The sequence below is a fragment of the Lepisma saccharinum genome, chromosome 11, assembly GCF_977018435.1.
Source record: "Lepisma saccharinum chromosome 11, izLepSacc3.1, whole genome shotgun sequence".
Taxonomy (NCBI): Eukaryota; Metazoa; Arthropoda; class Insecta; order Zygentoma; family Lepismatidae; genus Lepisma; species Lepisma saccharinum.
In genome coordinates this window covers 6512281-6531524 of record NC_139239.1, presented here as the reverse complement: position 1 = coordinate 6531524, position 19244 = coordinate 6512281, and the positions used below count along the sequence as shown (strand labels likewise).

Sequence of the window (19244 nt, the reverse complement as noted above, 5' to 3'; positions counted from 1 at the left end):
CCCTTAATGCGGCCCGCCCCGCCTTGGCCCCACTTACACTTCATGCTTGAAATTCTATCTATACATTTGTAGTTATCCCGTTGTCTCTTTTCTCGTGAAACAAAACTAGACTCATCCAAACTTCACCATATTGACCAATTTTCCCTGCACAGGTATACATTCCATTAAAGTGTAGGTGTTGTGTCAACTAAGCAAGCGATTGACAGGCTACTTCTGAAGTACAAAGATATCTGCCAGCTGGGGGAGGGCAGCCTGCATACTTTGCTGCCTATGAGACTGTTTCTTGATTTTGAAGAGTTTACCTAGAAGAAAATTCAGTTTCTGGAAACTTTTCAGGGAACCATATCGCTGTCCAAGCCTTATGGGAGTAAGAAAAGGACTACAGAAGAGGAATGTAGACTTTTTTCAAGTGAAATGCTTACTTTCGTTGTGAAGTGAATTGTGAAAAGCGTAGAAATTTTGTACTTTGATAAAGTAATTCATTCAAAAGTATTTCTTTATCACGAAATAAATTTATCAACCTCTGTGGTGGAGTGGTTAGCACACCCGTTACGACACCAAAGGTTGCGGTTTAGAATCCTGACCTGAGCATGGGTGTTCTTTGTAGTGTATGTGTCCCTTCATCAATTTCATCACATCATCACTCATCCTCACCATTAGCCAAACGTGGTAGAAAAGCGACGCTAATAAAAAATATTTAAAAAATCAGGAATACAGTTGAGGAGAGGATTGATGACTTGGTCAACGAACAATTGAAAGCGAAAATTGTTCTTGTTGTTGCCTTCTCGCTCACAATATGTGAAATTACGAACGTCTGTGAGGTAGCTCAGTTGTAGCTCTCTTCAAAACTACTTCAATGATTTCTCTCCGTGACACAAGAGCTGATATTTTGAAGGAAGTGGAGGCAATTTTGCAAAGTTACAGTCTTCCTTTATCTTATAACTTTTTTTGCAAAGTTATAATTTGTCCTTCCCAACTTCTCAGGAATATTTGTCCATAGCAAAAATACTACTTGATGAATTTGGAAACAGGTTTCAAGACTTCAGAGGGTGCTCTGCTCCCTTTTCTTTTGATGATGCGTGTGCAAGCCCTGTCCTTCCAATGGAACTTATTGAATTACAGTGCAACTCGTATTGAAAGACAAATATCGCAAGGTGGGCTTTTATTGATTTTTCTCATATCTCCCATAGTAGTATTCTCGAATAAGCTATATTTTTGCAGAAATTTTATTAATTTTTGGTTGCACTTGCCTTGGTGAAAAGTTGTTTTCCATAATGAAGATTAATAAAACAGCCGAACGATCAAGAATGACTGGCAAACATTTGTTGTCTGCATTAAGTTTCATGCTCACAAAACTTATTGCAGACTTTTAAGACGCTAGTTTTTTAAAAAAGTGTCAAATCTATGAGAAACGAAATATAATTGCTCACAAACAGTTTCTTGCAAAAATATTTTCACAATTGTAACAAATTTAAAGTCGAAACTAACATGGAAAATACTAAAACCATGAAAAAATACTTGTTTGATTTTATTTCAATAAAACATGCAAGGAGATTAAACAAAATGAGCTTCACAACAATTACGCACACACGTAGGCTAATTGTGTAATCATTCAGATACAGAGTGGTATGTGAGGGACGAATAAGCGAATTCCTCCTTCTGGTTTTTGCACCCCCTTGCGGTTGTTAATTTATGGCAAGTTGGGGGGGGGGTGTATATATAATTTACATATCGATGCTGCAATAATAATCACTGGAATCCCCTCCCCCCCCCGTTAGGGTCGAACCACTTAGTTCTGGACTTCAAGGGATTGGGGTTCTAGATGTGCGGCCGGAGAGTTTTGACAGTATCCTTGTACGGCCCTACTCACGAATTGAGTTTGACCTAAGGCATATGAAGCCATATTTATCATAAACATCGGAATGCAATGAAGACTATTGCACATGTGTTTTGGTGCATATTTTAACTATTATTTAGAATTGGTTTGGAAATCTAAAGTCTGAAATGAAACACAGAATAAAGGCAAACATAAGAAGATACAAATGGTCATTTTACCTCGGGAGTACGGCGGCAATGCAACAACAATGGAAATGACTTGTCAAACAGAAAACTAAAATGTTACCACTATGCCATCGCGAGTGTTTGCGAATGTAAAGTTACTCTGGAAAAACATGCATTGCAGAACATACGGTAAGAACATACGTATGCAGTGGCGGCGATTAGGGGGGGGGGAAGTTGCAACTGCCCCCACTTTTCACCACTTTTGCCCCCCCGCACTATGAAAAACCTTATCTACAAAGGGACATATACTGTCTTTGCCCCCTCGGTTTTGGAACCCAATCGACGCCACTGTACGTATGTGATAATTGTGTATACAGTTCAATATCCTTATTGCATGACAAAGTAATGATAGCACGTTACTTTCGTAAGACGTTATGTTTTTAAGTATATCACCAAATCTATAGACGTCGAAGAAAGACAAAAATAGTCATTACAGGAAGAGAAATAGACTATTGAAATGTATAGAAAATGAAGAAAAATTGTCGGAGAAACAAAATTGCCATTAAAAGAATATAAATAAGTTATTGAAAAACTCGAAAATTTTAAAAATGTAAAAATAGTGACAATAAGCTTCACATTTGTGAATAAAGGAGGTATATTTGCTAACAGCTGATGCTTAACTCGTCGCCTGTGACGCTATTGCCGGCTCATAAATATTTTCCTCAAGTGACTAATCGTCCGACGTATTCGGGTGACGTAAATTGAGTCTGCAGATGAAAACCTTGACTCATTTCTAGGATCACAGGACCACTTGTTTATTCCATATCCGCGATAAAGCGAAACGGTGTAAACAGGGCAAAAATAGGCCTTTGTTACAAGAGGCAGAACGCTTCTAGGCCTTGAAAATTAGCAACATTAACGAAATGTACAGCCCTGGCTTTAGTAATAAAAATCATATGTCGCACCGTCCCCATAAATATAGTTCACCTAAAACGAAAGGAGATACGGTGAATCGCATCCAAAGAGTAGATAATGTGGCCAATGTTCTAATGGAAGGAAACACATCCATGGAATTCCAACCCCCCCTTATCGTTTCTTCGCACCCCAGTGCTACACCTTGTATTTCCTGCTATATCGTTTAGTGCAAACTGTTTCATTGAGTTCATCGTTATTGGAGTTATGTTGAGTTTAAGTTTTAAGTCCATTTTATGCACAGATAGGCTAATCGGGACTGCACCTACAGTTTAAGTTTAAAGTGGCACCCGAACCACTATGCGCGTCCACCGGGTATCGATCCCGGGACCCCTCGATTACAAAGCGACGAAATTACCACTACATCATCAGGAATGGAGGAGTTACGTTGAAGAATATTTATTACAAGGAGCGGGCGGAAATAACATTTTTTTCTCTTTCAAGTCCAGCAAGTTTCATCCAAACAGGGTTGTTGGTTCGTGAGATAAGGGGCTTTACAGTTTAAGTTGATATAAAACATTAAAATGCTGACTAAGGCAAACTTTTATAGTATAAAAATATACATAAAGAAACGTTTCTACCCTCTAACAGAGTCTTCTACTTTTATACTATAAAAGATTGCCTTGGTCATCATTTCAATGTTTTATAACATGGAAACAAGGCTTAACAGTGTTACCATTTATAAATAAGTTTAGTAACAAAACTTCTGAATTTTGCAAACAGGGATTAAATATCAATTCTAAATAATGACTGTGACTCGGACAATAATCCAGATGGAACTAACAATTTCTCTTACTGGAAAGTCTTTGTCAAGACGACAGTAGGGTCGTAAAGATACCCAGTGCACCAGTATCAGAAACAAAACTTGAATTTGAATTTCAGAAGCTTCTAGAAGGTCGGGTTGTATTCCCCTTGCAGAACAAACGTCAGATAATTCAGAGATTGAAATAGGCTTATTTCAGCCCATTGTAATACTCTGTGTACAGAAATAGGAATTAGGTTTCAGTAAAGTCATCAATGCTTTCCTTTACATCACATGCTGGGAGACTCAGCGCAGCCCTTTTGTAAGTCTCCCAGTTTTATCGTACAAGGGACAAGTTGCTCTTAACCGAAAAGAACGTCACACCAGGTTTCTTAGTTCCCACCCATATATGCGGAAGACACAAGGCGAGTGATTTCAGATGGGCATCCCCCCCCCCATTTCGCCCTACGTGAAGTGACTTTGGGGTTCACCCAGCCCAGACATTAATATGTGGATTCCTGCTGGGGGGGGGGTTAAACCCGACGAGCGAGTGGTGCTGATCACATCACCACAAATGACCGACATTGTAAATGTGTGAGACCACACCTCCATGCCTTCATGAGGTATTTCAATACGTGCGCGGATTTAATTTTATTATAAAAATATGTTATTATTATTACTCTCTCCCCTACAATTTGCTCAATTCAAACACTATGTAAAGGAAATACAGAAAAAATAGCTTGAAATGAAATTGTAAAAACTTACCACAATTTGATGACATGGGTACACTCAGCATTAGTCACTTAGAATGTCGCATACATTTCAGTACCTTTAAAACTTTTCGCGCTGATCAGTAATTTAACAGGCACACCCCAACGGCCACTGTTTCAGAGCTTAATATTCGCACTCTAGATGTCGACAGTCACGGATTCTTGAAACGTTGTACATTGCACACGTTACAGAATATTGCATATAAAATCTACCCAAGAATATATTTTCAGCCAATGAGATAAATAAAGTAGATAACGCTATTCAAGAATTCAGTTTCCACACTTTTGCTGCTGACTTTTAAGCTCTGAATGGTAACACAAGAGACACAAGAATTTGATTTCTAAGAATCGCAAGGATTCAACTGCTGTGGCTGTTTCAATCAAAGTTTACACAATCCCACTGCACAAGAACTTATGTTGCACACGCTGAGAGCTTAGTGTTCGGGGCTCTTCTGATAATAAACCTAGCACGGGTTGAAGCAAGTAGTAACAGTGAACCAAATTATCACCATGAGTCCATTAGTGCATTTTGGTGACGAAATCACACACAAGATGTTGCAGCTTGCAGGAAGAATGAAAAGTACTTGACGATCAACGATGCAACCAGTGGCAACATCACCGTAGGTCTCTCGCAACTGGCTGCTGTGCAATTTCGCAAAACAGCAGCTTTACGGATAGATAGCGTTGTTCACAGAATCTGTGGGCAAAAAACTACACCTTCCGCAACGCTGGAGAATAGTCACGTCTCGCTGTAACAGGGCGGCGTCTGGGAACACGTGCGGGGATCAGAGAATGCGTCAGTGACAATCCCACAACCACCATTCAGGGCAACATGTTCTGTTCTTCCCACGGCATATCTCGTACGTACACACGTATATGTGGCCCCCGCACGATGGAAAATCATAACCGTTCATCAGGCGAAAATATACACGTCACTCTCTGCACATATAAGGTACATGGAGGATCACTTTTGGAGGCTGCGGTTAACAGGAACTGCAGTCCCCGCCCCTTCGGCACGTTTGGAACGCAACCTTGGTTACGTAATGTCAATTTAAATAAAAAGATCTTGGTGGGGGGAGCTTTTATTTCCTCCGCGCTTGCCAGGTCAATCGTAATCTTGCAACATGAAGGCATAAGGGATCAGAGACCGTTGGGTCTGGTGGGAGTCGCGTGACGTGATTCATTTTGCCTTTTACATGAAGTTACGGAAGTCGATTTGTCTGCTTGATTACCAATGTTTTCTAATGTCGCATATTTCTACGTCAATTACAATGACGACGGTATATCAATCAGTCTGTCTTTTTTTATGACTAAAAAGACTTACTGAGAACATGCTCACACAAGGAATGCTTATTCCCTCAGGTATGCATGTTCTCATATTTTGATGTGATTTTGATGCGAATGTAAAAAGATCAGGTTCTCAGAAAGGAAGATGGTGTTTATATTGTTACATATGCACATACGTGTGTGCGAGCATATAATTACGTTTTCAGGTCTAAAAATTGGCTAGTAGGTTGGAAACTATGAGAGGGAGAACATCATTAATATGATGATTCAGCACCTGTTCACTTCTTGAGCACCTACACCACCGCTTATCCTGGAGGTATAGAAGCAAAGTAAAATAACGTACGTACAATTTAGCACTGACTGTTCACAGTGATTGCGGTTGCTAAGTTGTACGCCTCTTCTTCATTGCTAGTTGTACCTCTGGCTAAAGACTGTCAATATTTAATGCGACCAGAGTCTGACAGAAAATGAAAGAGTCGAGAGTCTTGTAGAGAATCAGAGTCGAGAGTCTTGTAGAGAATCAGAGTCGAGAGTCTTGTAGAGAATCAGAGTCGAGAGTCTTGTACAGAATCATAGTCGAGAGTCTTGTACAGAATCATAGTCGAGAGTCTTGTACAGAATCAGAGTCGAGAGTCTTGTAGAGAATCAGAGTCGAGAGTCTTGTAGAGAATCAGAGTCGAGAGTCTTGTACAGAATCAGAGTCGAGAGTCTGGTAGAGAATGAAAGATTTGAGAGTTTGGTAGAGAATCAAAGAGTCGAGAGTTTGGTAGATAATCAAAGAGTCGAGAGTTTGGCAGAGAATCAAGTATTGGAGGGTATGGGAGAGAATCAAAGATTCGAAAGTCTGGCAGAGAATCAAAGAGTCGAGAGTCTTGTAGAGAATCAGAGTCGAGAGTCTTGTAGAGAATCAGAGTCGAGAGTCTTGTAGAGAATCATAGTCGAGAGTCTTGTACAGAATCAGAGTCGAGAGTCTTGTAGAGAATCAGAGTCGAGAGTCTGGTAGAGAATGAAAGATTTGAGAGTTTGGTAGAGAATCAAAGAGTCGAGAGTTTGGTAGAGAATCAAAGAGTCGAGAGTTTGGTAGAGAATCAAAGAGTCGAGAGTTTGGTAGATAATCAAAGAGTCGAGAGTTTGGCAGAGAATCAAGTATTGGAGGGTATGGTAGAGAATCAAAGATTCAAAAGTCTGACAGAGAATCAAAGATTCGAGAGTCTGGTAGAGAATCAAAGAGTCGAGAGTCTGGTAGAGAATCAAAGAGTCGAGAGTCTGGTAGAGAATCAAACAATCGAGAGTCTGGTAGAGAATCAAAGATTCGAGAGTCTGGTACATGCTTTGATTCTCTATCCGGAAACCGGGTAGAGAATCAAAGATCCAATAACCGGATAAAGAATAAGAGATTCAAGAACCTAGTAAGAATCAAAGATCCAGGAAACCTGACAGAGAATCAAACAACCAGACTCTGATAGCATGTGCAAGACAGAAGAATTAAGAGAGATATACCAGCAAGAGGAATCATCTAGCAAGTCCTGGATTCACCTAAGGGATGGATGTGACCGCCCACCCCAAATGCAAGTAGATACAGAAAAAAAAAAAGTAAACCATCAACAAGAACTCACCGCCTTCACTGTCGACCAAATTAATGAAGCTGGATCTGGCATGGCTTCCGACTTCATTACTTATGTACACCTACGCGGTTTGCCATTCCTTGTAATTATCCTACTTGTTCGACGCCCTCGCGTTTTTCCAGCAAAGGAGGAAAGAAAAAAAAACACCCTGGCTGCTCTTGGTAGTAACAAAACCCGGTCACGGCTGCCGTGAGGAATTATGGCCTAGAGACCGAGCTGCAAAGTGTCTTAATTGCACTGAATAGATTTGAGGTAATTTGCATTGCAAGTTTCCCAGATCTTCAGTGAACTAAGTCTTCTAGAAAATTGCTCTTACATTTCAAAAACCCTATGAAGCATGCTTGGCTTGCGTTCCCAACAACCTAACATGGGCCAGATCTAAGATGGAAAACATTATCAGGACGTCGATTTCTTTGGCTATGTTTGTAATGAGGTGCATGTTGGCACGCTTCATTCTTCTACTTCATTAATTTACAGTACACGCCTGAAAAGTCTTGACTGTTAGTTCAAGAGGTAACGTGTTCTTCCCGAGATGTGAGGATCCTTGGTAGGCCTACGTAGCCTCACGTCAGGGGGCAGATAATTTTGTTTATGAGCTTATGGAAGTATTGTTTGTTTAAAAACACCAGGAAGATGTTACTTAAAAGATGTTACTTAACAAAAGCGCACAAAGCACACGAACAAAAAGAAGAATTCTGCTTGAACTGGCCGTTATGAAAAAGGCCAAATCAAGGTGACCTTACGTCCCGTATTAGCAAGGACAGTCCCTTTTTGGAGCATTTGTCTCAATGTTTTTTAACGTAAAACTGGACTCCAAAATGTTGCTTCTTTGTGACAGACTCATCGGGCAATACACCTTCTCTACTATTACTGTGAACTAAGCCATTGTTGGGTAGAAATTCTATCGCATTTCAATCTCAACAATGTGTCACATTTCAATTTTCTTAAAATACTGGAGTTTCTTCTCTGTTTACCTGGAACTAATGATTCCAATACTTCGTACACGAATTGTTTGTGGGCAAGTAACAAACTGAAAGCTATGTTCATTAAAGACTTGAACTTTAATCACATGTGCATAAACTTTTAATAAATATCAATAAATAAATAAAACTTAAATATCAATGAATGAATTACTTCTAATTCTAGAGGACTGCTTGGTTGGAGTGCAATGTGTATCGTAAGTAATTTACACAGTATTTAAATAGTTTTCAAATAGAAGTATTTATGATGAAACAGTTTTTGTATTAAAATGTGTACATTCTTCCGTCTCGTTTTACTTCAGGAAAATATGAAAAATGTCCCGTTTTGCTGTTTTAAAACTCTGATATATTAGCCAAAACGCTGATATGGTGAGTGAAACCTTCAAGTTTCAGAGCGAGTGTTTTCATTCTTCACAAGAGATATATGGGAATTTCAACAAATTTAGTTATTCTGTTTATTTAGATTAATCATCGAATTAGAAATCGCTTTCAACTGCAACGCAGGGAGAAATCCATAATGCAAACTCACCGTTCTGTTTTCTCTAATACTAGCTAATTGTCCGGCGTTGCCCGGGCATTTATTTATCCCAATCTTCTATTAGACAGGACTATAATGAATTCTAACTATAGTGTAAAATGAACTTGGAGTTAAACGGCATTGGGAATGTCACTATTCATCTCAGAGGTCCCGAAAACTATGGATTCCACGCTAATATCGGTCATTTCATATGTCACTCCTTCCCACCCCCACCCATAGGGGTGCCAGGGGTGTCTCAGAGTTGAACGGCATTGGGAAAGTCACTATTCATCTTAACGACCCCGACAACTCTGGATTCCACACTAATATCGGTAATTTTCGATTATTTTTACGTCACCTCATTCCCACCCCCACCGTTAGGGGTGCCAGGGGTGTCTTGGAGTTGAACGGCATTGGGAGTGCCACTATTCATCTTAGCGACCCCGACAATTATGGATTCCACACTAATATCGGTCGTTTTCGATTATTTTTACATGTCATCCCCTTTCCACCCTCACCTCTAGGGGGGTGCCAGGGGTGTCACCTCCACACCTACTTTATTGTAAGTGATATGTGTACCACGTTTGGTTGAAATCGCTCACATACATACATCCATTTTATTATATATATAGAAGAATATAGATACATAAATAATATAGATTAGCGCGCATTTTAAAAGAATTGAAATAAATATCAACCTCGTGCAAAACTACATCTTCCCCTTAACATCTACATTTTTTCTTATCTAAGAACCTTGAATGAATCTATTAAGTAAATAATGAATACCTAAAAGATATGTAGACTGATAGTTTATAGGAATATTGACTTTATGCATCTCTCTCTCCATGATAATTTCAGAAACGTTGATGCACATCGATGCAAGTTCAGCTTTGATGCAGCTAATACATTTCTTTGATAGTGCAACTTTCATGCTAGCATTAATGAATACTTTTATTTTCTGAATGGCTATTTAGTTTTGTTGTGGAATGATCAGGAGATACAAATTCTACCCATATCTGAAATTACTAATCTTCAACTCGCCTTACAAGCAGATTAGGAAAAGGACTTGACTGGATACAAAATGACAACACCATTAAGCCTTGTTTCCATGATAACCAAAAACCAAAAACACAAGATGCTGACCAAGGCAGAATTTATTTTATTTTAAGGGAGGGGAGTAAGTTTTGTGTATATATCTTCCTGTTTTGTACCTTATTTCATTTGTATTTGGTACAGAGTCTGAAGAAGACCTTGCTAGAAGGTTGAAACGTAATGTTTAGTTTATGTTTTAAAATAAAATAAATTCTGCCTTCGTCAGCATATTGAGTTTATGTATACAGAAATATAAATGCGGTGGAATTTCATTCGTAGAATGAAAGTGGAAAGAAAATACCAATGAGAGGTTAAGGAAATTGAACTACTGAAATATGGTCTAGGCATCACTCATGAATTCGTGAAGATATAATTTATTTACAACAGTTAAATTAAGCAGTGAATCTTATTATTACGAAATTAACAACAATGTGTTGCTTCCTCACTTTCTTAGGGCTCAATTGTAATGTTCATAAACATATAAAACAATCGTACATTTTCTAGATTTTATCTTACATTCTTAACAAGCACAAATTAATGATTCTGTGCTGCCATCTATGAACGAAAAATGCATGCTCAATATTTTTATAGCGTAGCTTAATCAATAGTAGATGAATTGAGATGGATAATTATAAAGTGTTCTTGTTGCAACGGTGTATAGTCTATGCATCTTTTCGTGCGCTAAAGGAGACAGGGTCCTGATTCGGAACAACAAACAAACGCTACGAAGTGCATCCGCAAGTAATCCCACTGCAACATCTCGCACGCCGATCACGCCCGAGTACGTACCGACACCAACAGCGAATTGCAACGACAGAAGATGAGCAAAAAGAAGACGCATAAACACTTTGTCGGAAAGATCATGGACCAGATACAAGAGTTATAACTCAGCTTCCATGTTATATTAAGCGCGGACCAGAAATAGCCGCGCCAAGACGAATCAAAAAGCTCAACCATCTTCGTTAGGCCAATAAAAAAACTGCAATCCACTAAATAACCGCTGGCCTTCGGTGCGAGCTCCAAGAAAACCCCGCAACTTGTTAATTTTTCTTTCCGTTGAAACATGCCACGCCATTAGTTAACAATACCGTGTAATGCTAAAAAAACTCAGAACGTTTTCATAAAGGGGATCAAATATGCGGAAAGAAATCGCAGCAGGAAATGATGCATGAAGAAGGAAAGCGTAGAGATTCAAAGGGCGGAGATAGAGAAAAGCAAGAATGATGATGGGCCTTATTTGTCTAAAGTGTCTCAAGGTAAATTGTGCAGGTAAACTAGTTTTTCCCGTTGGCGACCTCTCGCTTTCAGAAATGTCCTTGAAAAACTTCCAATTGTAATAATTCACTATCAAACACTGCTGCATTTCGCAAATTCATTAAAAAAACAACACAAAACGACTGATAAATAAGGAAAGGAAAGGTGTCGGCTAGGCCTTTGTAAGTTTCCTGCATTAAGGTGTTTTTCGTTTGCCGCAAAAATCTCAAAAATTGCAAACATTATCTACCTTTACGTGAGCTAAGACATCAAAGAGGTTTTACATTTTTCAAACAACTTTTTGCTTTTATCAAAGAATTATTGAATTATTATTTTTTTTTTTAATAGAAGATTCCAAATACAGCGTTAGCCATTTTACATTGGAACGATTTTATAGATCATAAGTACAAAAATAATAACATAATACAACAAAAATAATAACATAGAAAAATTACATGTGGTTAAGAGACTTACATACTTTTAGCTAACTTTCTTCTAAAACGGTCCAGATTTTCAAAAATGTCTATTTGGCTTCCTAGATTATTATATTCACTGGGCAGTCTATGGAACAGAGAGCGCTGGATGAGGCACAATCTCGGCTTCTGAGAAGTAAAAAGTTGAGTGCTTCTTGTTGAGCGGGCAGGCACACGAAAGTGAATTTCCTGAAGAAGGCGGTCACTTCTGATGTTGTCACCAACTTGTGTTACCTAGTTGGTATATAATATTTCAATAATTTACCAAACTCAACAAAATCTAGTTGAATTCAGTATATCCCAGTAGGAAACATAAACAGAACTTAGAATTGTGAGGCGTTTAACACTGAACCCGGACTTCTTGATTACAAGGCGACAACGCTAACACTACGCCACCGGAGAGTCCCAGGGGAGGATAAACTTGAGAATTATATAATTTCCTTAGGTGAAACTGTCACAAAACATGGGCAATATTTAACCTAGAATGCTCTCGCTTTGTGTTCATTATTTACCGTTATTGCCATGAAAGCAACAAGCACCGGATTCGATTTCTGGTGACGACTTATTTGTCTAGTTCAGTGGATCACAACGTTTTTCAGTCTGGGACTCACTTTGAAGGATATCCTTCATGGGACCCATAAGCGTGGGCGCCGGCAGAATTACTTGTTCGGGTGTGCACCCAGTTTATAATAATCATATTTTTTCTAACATCGAGTATACTCTAATAAGCTCTCTTTTAAGTTTGCTTAAACAAATTACACATACTTCATTCTAGAAAAGTAAATATATAATTTAAAAGACTTTAGTAATGTAGTAATTTAAATGTAAAAACTTTCGCGACCCACCAAACGCCGCCTCGGGACCCAGTGGGTCGCGTCCCATAGGTTGAGAAACGATGGTTCTAATTAATCTAGTCCCGATTAATGTACTTGTGCTAAGCTTTCCTTATTATTTTACTATCTGGAAAAGGTTTCCTTGAAATACTTTTGTTCTTTGTAATATAAAGGATATCAATTCTTTTTCCTTAATATTTAGTCATCCCTTTGTGCTTGTGCCTCTTCCGCTAAATCCACCTATGTACGTATCTCATTATTATCGTAATTGGAAAGTTAAGCTGTTAGTGTCAATTGTCAACTTGTGCAGCGTAATCGTATACATTGAGGACACAATTATGTTGTTCGAGGGTTCGTAGCGTCGGAAAAAGGTGTCTAACCGAAAAAAGCTATGATGAAAAGTTGTTTCTCTTAGTGGCTTCTATACGCTGAGAAAGTTTAAACGATGATACGCTGTATATGTTGTTTCTCGCACTACACATTTGAAGACGAGACCGAAGCTTGCCCTTCGAGATCGAGACCAGACGAGACAGAACTTCCAAATCTTGTCTCGTCTTGATACCATGCACCATGAACACTATTTCTTGGTTCAGTTGAACCGAATGATCGGATTGGTTGTCCTGCCCAGTCTCTGTACATAACGTGGGGCGAAGAGCACCAATGTACAACACGTTCTCCGCTTTTTTAGACAGCAAGATGACGATTGCGAAAGGTTTAAATCTGATATGTAAACTACCCACTGGACCTGCCGAGGACAAATCAGTTACAGGGTTCCTGCGATCGCTCGTTTGGAACACTTAGCATAGGTGCGAGTGGCGTTGGGCATAATTTGGAAAGGCAGATTCAACAGGACACAGTATCAAGTATTGCTACTTTTCAAAGTAACTCCTGCTACTTCGCTTAAAAAGTAACTCCCTAAATTTTCCATATTTGTGAAAGTAACTCATCTACAGTTACATTACAGGCCTCCCCGATGACGTAGTGGTAACGTCGTCGCCTTTCGTTTCAAGTGGTTCCGGGTTCGATAACCGGCAGAGACGCATAGTAGCCGCGTCTAGTTCGCTGCACTTTTTAACTCTCTCTGCACTCACGCATCTAATTGGTTACAGGATGCAGCACAGACTTCTCTACCTTGTTGATTTGGTGCCAATAGGTAGTGTATTTGATGTATGCACAGTTTGCACTACGATCTGGAGCGGTGTGTGTGTGTGTGTGTGGTCATGATCACGTGGTGCGTGATAACCAGGCTTCGGATAGTTATGCACTAAAAAACCTTTAAATATGCATGCAAATATCCTCTTAAAATGCTCGAAATATGCTCTTTAAATGATCAAAATATGTATTTAAAATTTTAAAAATTTACATCAAACTCAGAAAATTTAGCCATAGCTTGTAACTATTTATTAATTCAACTGCTTACATAAGTAAAAAAATGTTTGGCTTACCTTATTGACAATTGACCATATTTTACATTTTTTGTATATGTATCTTTATCATAAGTCCACTAACTGTTTCTGACCACTGAACGTCACGATTAGCAGGAGGTGGGATTTCAACAGCTGTCTCTCATTCTACTCAGGATGAAAGGTTACTATTCCACTTAATAACTACGTATTGTTTCAGATGCTTAAAAGTAAACTTATGCCTGTTATCCACGAGAATACGTTTATACTCGGAGAACACGTCTGTCCTTATCACAAGAAACAATAGGCGCATGTTGTAATTTCAACAAATCGGAAACGTGTAGTTCACTTGGAACACCGTCCACATTGTTTTTCCTTTCATGAATAGAGGAAATGTCCTTTAGGAGCTTGTAGCCAGAATTCTTCGCAAACACATACTGAATCATGTTTCTGAATTGCTCCAAAGGAAAGGAAACTACAAATTTTCAGACAGAAACTGCAGAATATGCATTTGTACGAAAAAAATGGTAAAATATGCAATATATCCTGAAGACACTGAAAATATGTATTTCCATATGCTATATGTAAAATGCATAATTATCAGAAGCCTAGTGATAACTATCAAATGAACGTTTTAAAACAGCAGACAGGCATTTGTTGAATCTTCTGAACTTGAACACTGCTATTCGTCTACTTGGTTGAACGTCATTTCCTTGCACCAGCCTGACACCGGGATACACCTGCACTACACCTGGTGTCAAAAAGTGCAGCGAACTAGACGGGGCCAGTGGTTCGGATCCTACTTAAAACTGAAGGTTCAGTCCTCATTAGCCAGAAACAAAAACTCAAGTAGTTACGTCACTTTAATAAGTAACAAGTTCATTTTACATTTACTGTATCCTAGATAAGGCTCCCGCGTAGCCAGATGGTTAGCGCTCTCGCCTTTGGTGCGAGCGGTCCCGGTTTCGATCCCGGTTTGGAGACCACGAAATTTCTAGGCTGACCCAGCATCGTGAGGACAATTGGAGAGCTACTTAAAAAAATGACAAGTAACAGGTTACGGTCTCTAAAGATAGAAAACAGCGGCGATGGGACTCGATACGTTGATCACGCGTCATCGAATGAAAACGTCGCTTAACAGGCCTTGGCTTGTAAAGGGATGTTGCGCCATAGAGTGTAATATCCTAGATCAGATACATCTCATAGATGCGGCAGGTTGTTCTCTTTAACTGACAATCTCTCTCTGTACATATATAAAAATGGATGTATACGTGTATATGTGTTTGTTTGTTCAGCATTAACAATCGGACGCCTGGAGCGATTTCAACAAAACTTGGTACGCGCATCACTTGCAATCTGGAAAGAAATACTGTGGGAGTAAAACACCCCTGGCACCCCTAGGAGTGGGGGTGGGAAGGGGTGACAAGTAAAAATATTCGACAACCACCGATATTAAATTCCGCACAAACAGACATCCGTGACTCTATGCAATCCGCACAACGATAGTGTTTCTCGGGTTGTGTAACATTCAGGCTGTGTTGCGAATGAATCCATAGTTTTCGTGACACTCCCAATGCGGTTCAACTCCAAGTTCATCACCTATCGGCATGAGGGGTGAGAGGGGGTGAAAAATGAAATGCCACAAATGACCAAGATTAGTGTCGAATCCATAGTTCCAACGCCGGGTAGTCAGCTAGTCTAAAATAATATTCACATTCGTATGTTTAAATATGAAAATACGGAGGTCAAGAAATTAAAAGTAATCCCTTAGACTTGAAACAATTGCGGTCGTAAAACATTTTCTAGTAACAAAAGTATCAAGTGTTCGAAACTGGATCAGTATACACGGGCGCCAAACTGAAAACTTTGGCGTCAAATTATCCTAAATTTAAAAAAAAAGTAAATAGCAATAGATGAGACACCAACATTATTTTTCACTTTAAAAAGGATTTAAAATTATGAAAAAATAATTTAATACACACAATAACTAATTTGTTTGAATTAACAAAACACTTTTTGGTTAACGTTTTGGTAACCATGTAATTTTGACCAGGTTATTTACTAACCCTAAAAAAAGTGCAGTATTACTAACAGAATTTGACTCTGGTTAACAGTCATTTGTTTCTCGCATATTTAAACAAACTTTTTTTGGTTATCCCAAACAAAGCCCCTTTCTCTCTGCAGTATTTGCAATTTATGATAAACCCCAGTTTAATCTTCTATAAAAATGGATGTACTCGTATATCTGTATGTGTATATGTGTGTGTTTGTTTGTTCCGGCAACACTCTCGAACGCCTCGAGCGATTTCAACCAAACTTGGTACACGTATGACTTACAATCTGGAAAGAAATGCTGTGGGGGTTAGACACCCCTAGCACCCCTAGAGGTGGGGGTAGGATAGGATGACATGTAAAAATAATGGAAAACGACCGATATTAGTGTGGAATAAATAGTTTTCGGGGTCTCTAAGATGAATAGTGACACTACGAATGCCTTTCAACTCCAACTCCATCACCTATCTGGATGGAGGGAGAGAGGGGGTGAAAAATAAAATGTAAAAAATGACCTAGATTAGTGTCGAATCCATAGTTTTCGGAGTATCTAAGCTAATTGGTGACATTCACGATGACCAAACTTGGTACACATATGACTTACAATCTGGATAGAAATACTGTGGGGGTAAGACACTTCTGGCACCCCTAGGAGTGGGGGTGCGAAGGGGGTGACATGTGAAAATAATCGAAAGCTACCGATATTAGTGTGGAATCCATAGTTGTCGGGGTCGCTAAGATGAATAGTGACACTCCCAACGCCGTTCAACTTCAAGACACCCCTGGCACCTCTAGAAGTGGGAGTGGGAAGGGGGTAAAATGCAAAAATAGTCGAAAACGACCGATATTATTGTGGGATCCGCACTTTTCGGGGTCGCTCAGATGAATAGTGATACTCCCCATGCCGTTCAACTCCAACACACCCCTGGCACCGCTAGGGGTGGGGGTGACATAAAACGACCGATATTAGTGTGGAATCCATAGTTTTCGGCGTCGCTAAGATGAATAGTGACACTCCCAATGACGTTCAACTTCAAGTTCATCACCTATCGGCATGGGGGTGAGAGGGGGGTGAAAAATAAAATGTAAAAAATAATCTAGGTTAGTTCAGAATCCATAGTCTTCGGAGTCGCTAAGCTAATTGGTGACATTCACGATGACATTTACATGTAAATAAAATTAGTTCCATTTCGCACTATAGTTAGAATTCATTATTTTCCTGTCTAATAGAAGATTGGGATAAATAAATACCCGGGCAACGCCGGGCAATCAGCTAGTTAGTCAATTAAAGCTGTCTCAAGAAATGTCAATACAATGTCATTTGCTTGTAAAAAAGTGTGGCTATTTTTTGAGCATAAAATACTTAAACTTAATCGTATTTTTCAGCGTTCAGTAAGTACAATTTGCTGTATGAATTTGCAAAAAAAAAATGTATATGAATAATCAGGTAGATATCTGCTTTATATGTCTGAAGAAATGGGAAAATATAGTGAATTTGTTTAGATAAAGCTTTTCAAATTTCATGCCGAAGCGTCCAACGAGATCTCAACTTTAGAGAGGCATGTCTCGTTGTTATCTCAAGTTTCTCAAGGCCGTCTCGATAGCTCTTCCAGGGTACCAGATTCGAATCCCGGCCTGCGCATGAGTGTTCTTTGTGAGTGTCCCTTCACCAATATCATCACTCATCTTCATGGTCGCGATTACGAAAAGTGGCATCAAAGCGACTCTAAACAACAAAAATCAAACCAAATCGATACCCTATCTTGTTAGGACACAGAGAAGACAATCGACTCACCTTGCAATCTGAGTTTCCTACGTGGCGGAGGCTTCAGAACAATGTCCTCTTGAAAGACATCATCATCTTCATCAGAGACAAACCTATCCTTCAACTGATGAGCGTCATCCGGATCCATCTTGCCACTTTTCCAGGACTTCAGACACACACTGGACACAAGACACCTAACAATATTCGACGCACAACACTTATGAGACTCGACTCGACAGATCAAACGCAAGCACATAAACACCCACGCACAATGCGAGCGAATACGCACGTCAACGCACTATAAAGGTAGACGATGTTCACCGAATGAGTGAGGAACTGACGTCTTGTCCGAGCATCTTGTTCCGGAACAGGTGGATAAGCAAAGTGACAATGTCTTCCGATTTTAATATTCCGCACCGTCGACTGCCAACTCACGGGGAGTTGCGAGGCACCCACTAATCGCATCACGTGACATACGACGGTGATAACTTAGTCTCAAGGTGGTCAGGAAGGGAAAATGGGTGTCGCTTGAAGAACTTCACGTAGACACAGTCAACAGGTGCCTTACTCAGTTCACGAGTCACAGACGTCCTCCATTTGACTCGAATTGGTTTCTACCGGTTTCTCCCGAAGTCGTTTTCCCCATATGCTTGATTGCTGACGTAGCGACACCTGTTTTCTTACACGGTTGTTTGCATTTTGTTTGGGTTGACAATTAGTGTGACGTAATATCCCCTGATCATGGCCGTATATATACAGCAGGTCAAAGCTGGTAAAATTGTAATAAATACAGACTGTTAACAGTAATAACCATTGCTTGATGTTAATGATAATATTTGAGTGAGTTGGTGTTTTAAGTCCATTTTATGCACAGTAAGGCTAATCGGGACTGGACCTACAGTTTAAAGTTGGATCCGAACAACTATGTGCCTCCACTGGGTATTGAACCCGGGACTCCGTGACGACAGACAAGTCCTAATGCTACTATTATTGCCATTAAACAGTTTACAGTTAATCAAAAATATATTTTGTTTCAGTCCTTCTCGGTGACCGTGCGGTCTAAGGCGCTGTGCTTTGGACGCCCGACTGCGGGACGGCACATTCAGTGGCGGCGATTAGGGAAGGGGGGAGTTGCCCGCCACTTTTCGCCACTTTTGCCCCCGCACTATCCTAAACCTTATCTACAAAGGGAAATATACTGTCTTTGCCTTTGCCCCCCCCCCCCTGTTTTGGAATCCAATCGCCGCCACTGTTAGTTTTCTTCATTATATTTAATGTAGAACTGCATTCCTATTTCTATTTTCAACAACTGAAAAATCTATCACAATATGTCTGAATTTTCACTTTCTGAGACTACATACAGTTAATTATTACCAATTACAGTAGTCATATATTTCTTGCATAACAAATGCTGAAACATGATTAGGTTATGAGGAAAGTAACATTATTTTTATTGAAGAATATGTGACCATCTTTTA

The 19244-nt window shown here is 39.5% G+C and overlaps 1 protein-coding gene across 4 annotated transcripts in view; it reads right to left on the bottom strand.

Moving 5' to 3' along the window:
• The window catches only part of Pde8 (phosphodiesterase 8), a 406334-nt gene that overhangs the window by 278278 nt on the left and 108812 nt on the right, over nucleotides 1-19244 (bottom strand). Inside the window, exon 1 of one of the 4 annotated variants that reach the window (XM_083130651.1) lies at nucleotides 17797-18035. The exons of 2 other annotated variants lie outside the window; for them this stretch is intronic. In XM_083130651.1, coding sequence (XP_082986777.1) covers nucleotides 17797-18022 — 226 coding nt within the window. In that variant the 5' untranslated portion in view covers nucleotides 18023-18035. Of the gene's footprint in view, nucleotides 1-4480; nucleotides 4616-17796; nucleotides 18036-19244 lie in introns of those variants that run through there. One more of the 4 variants, XM_083130653.1, reaches the window with a different exon arrangement.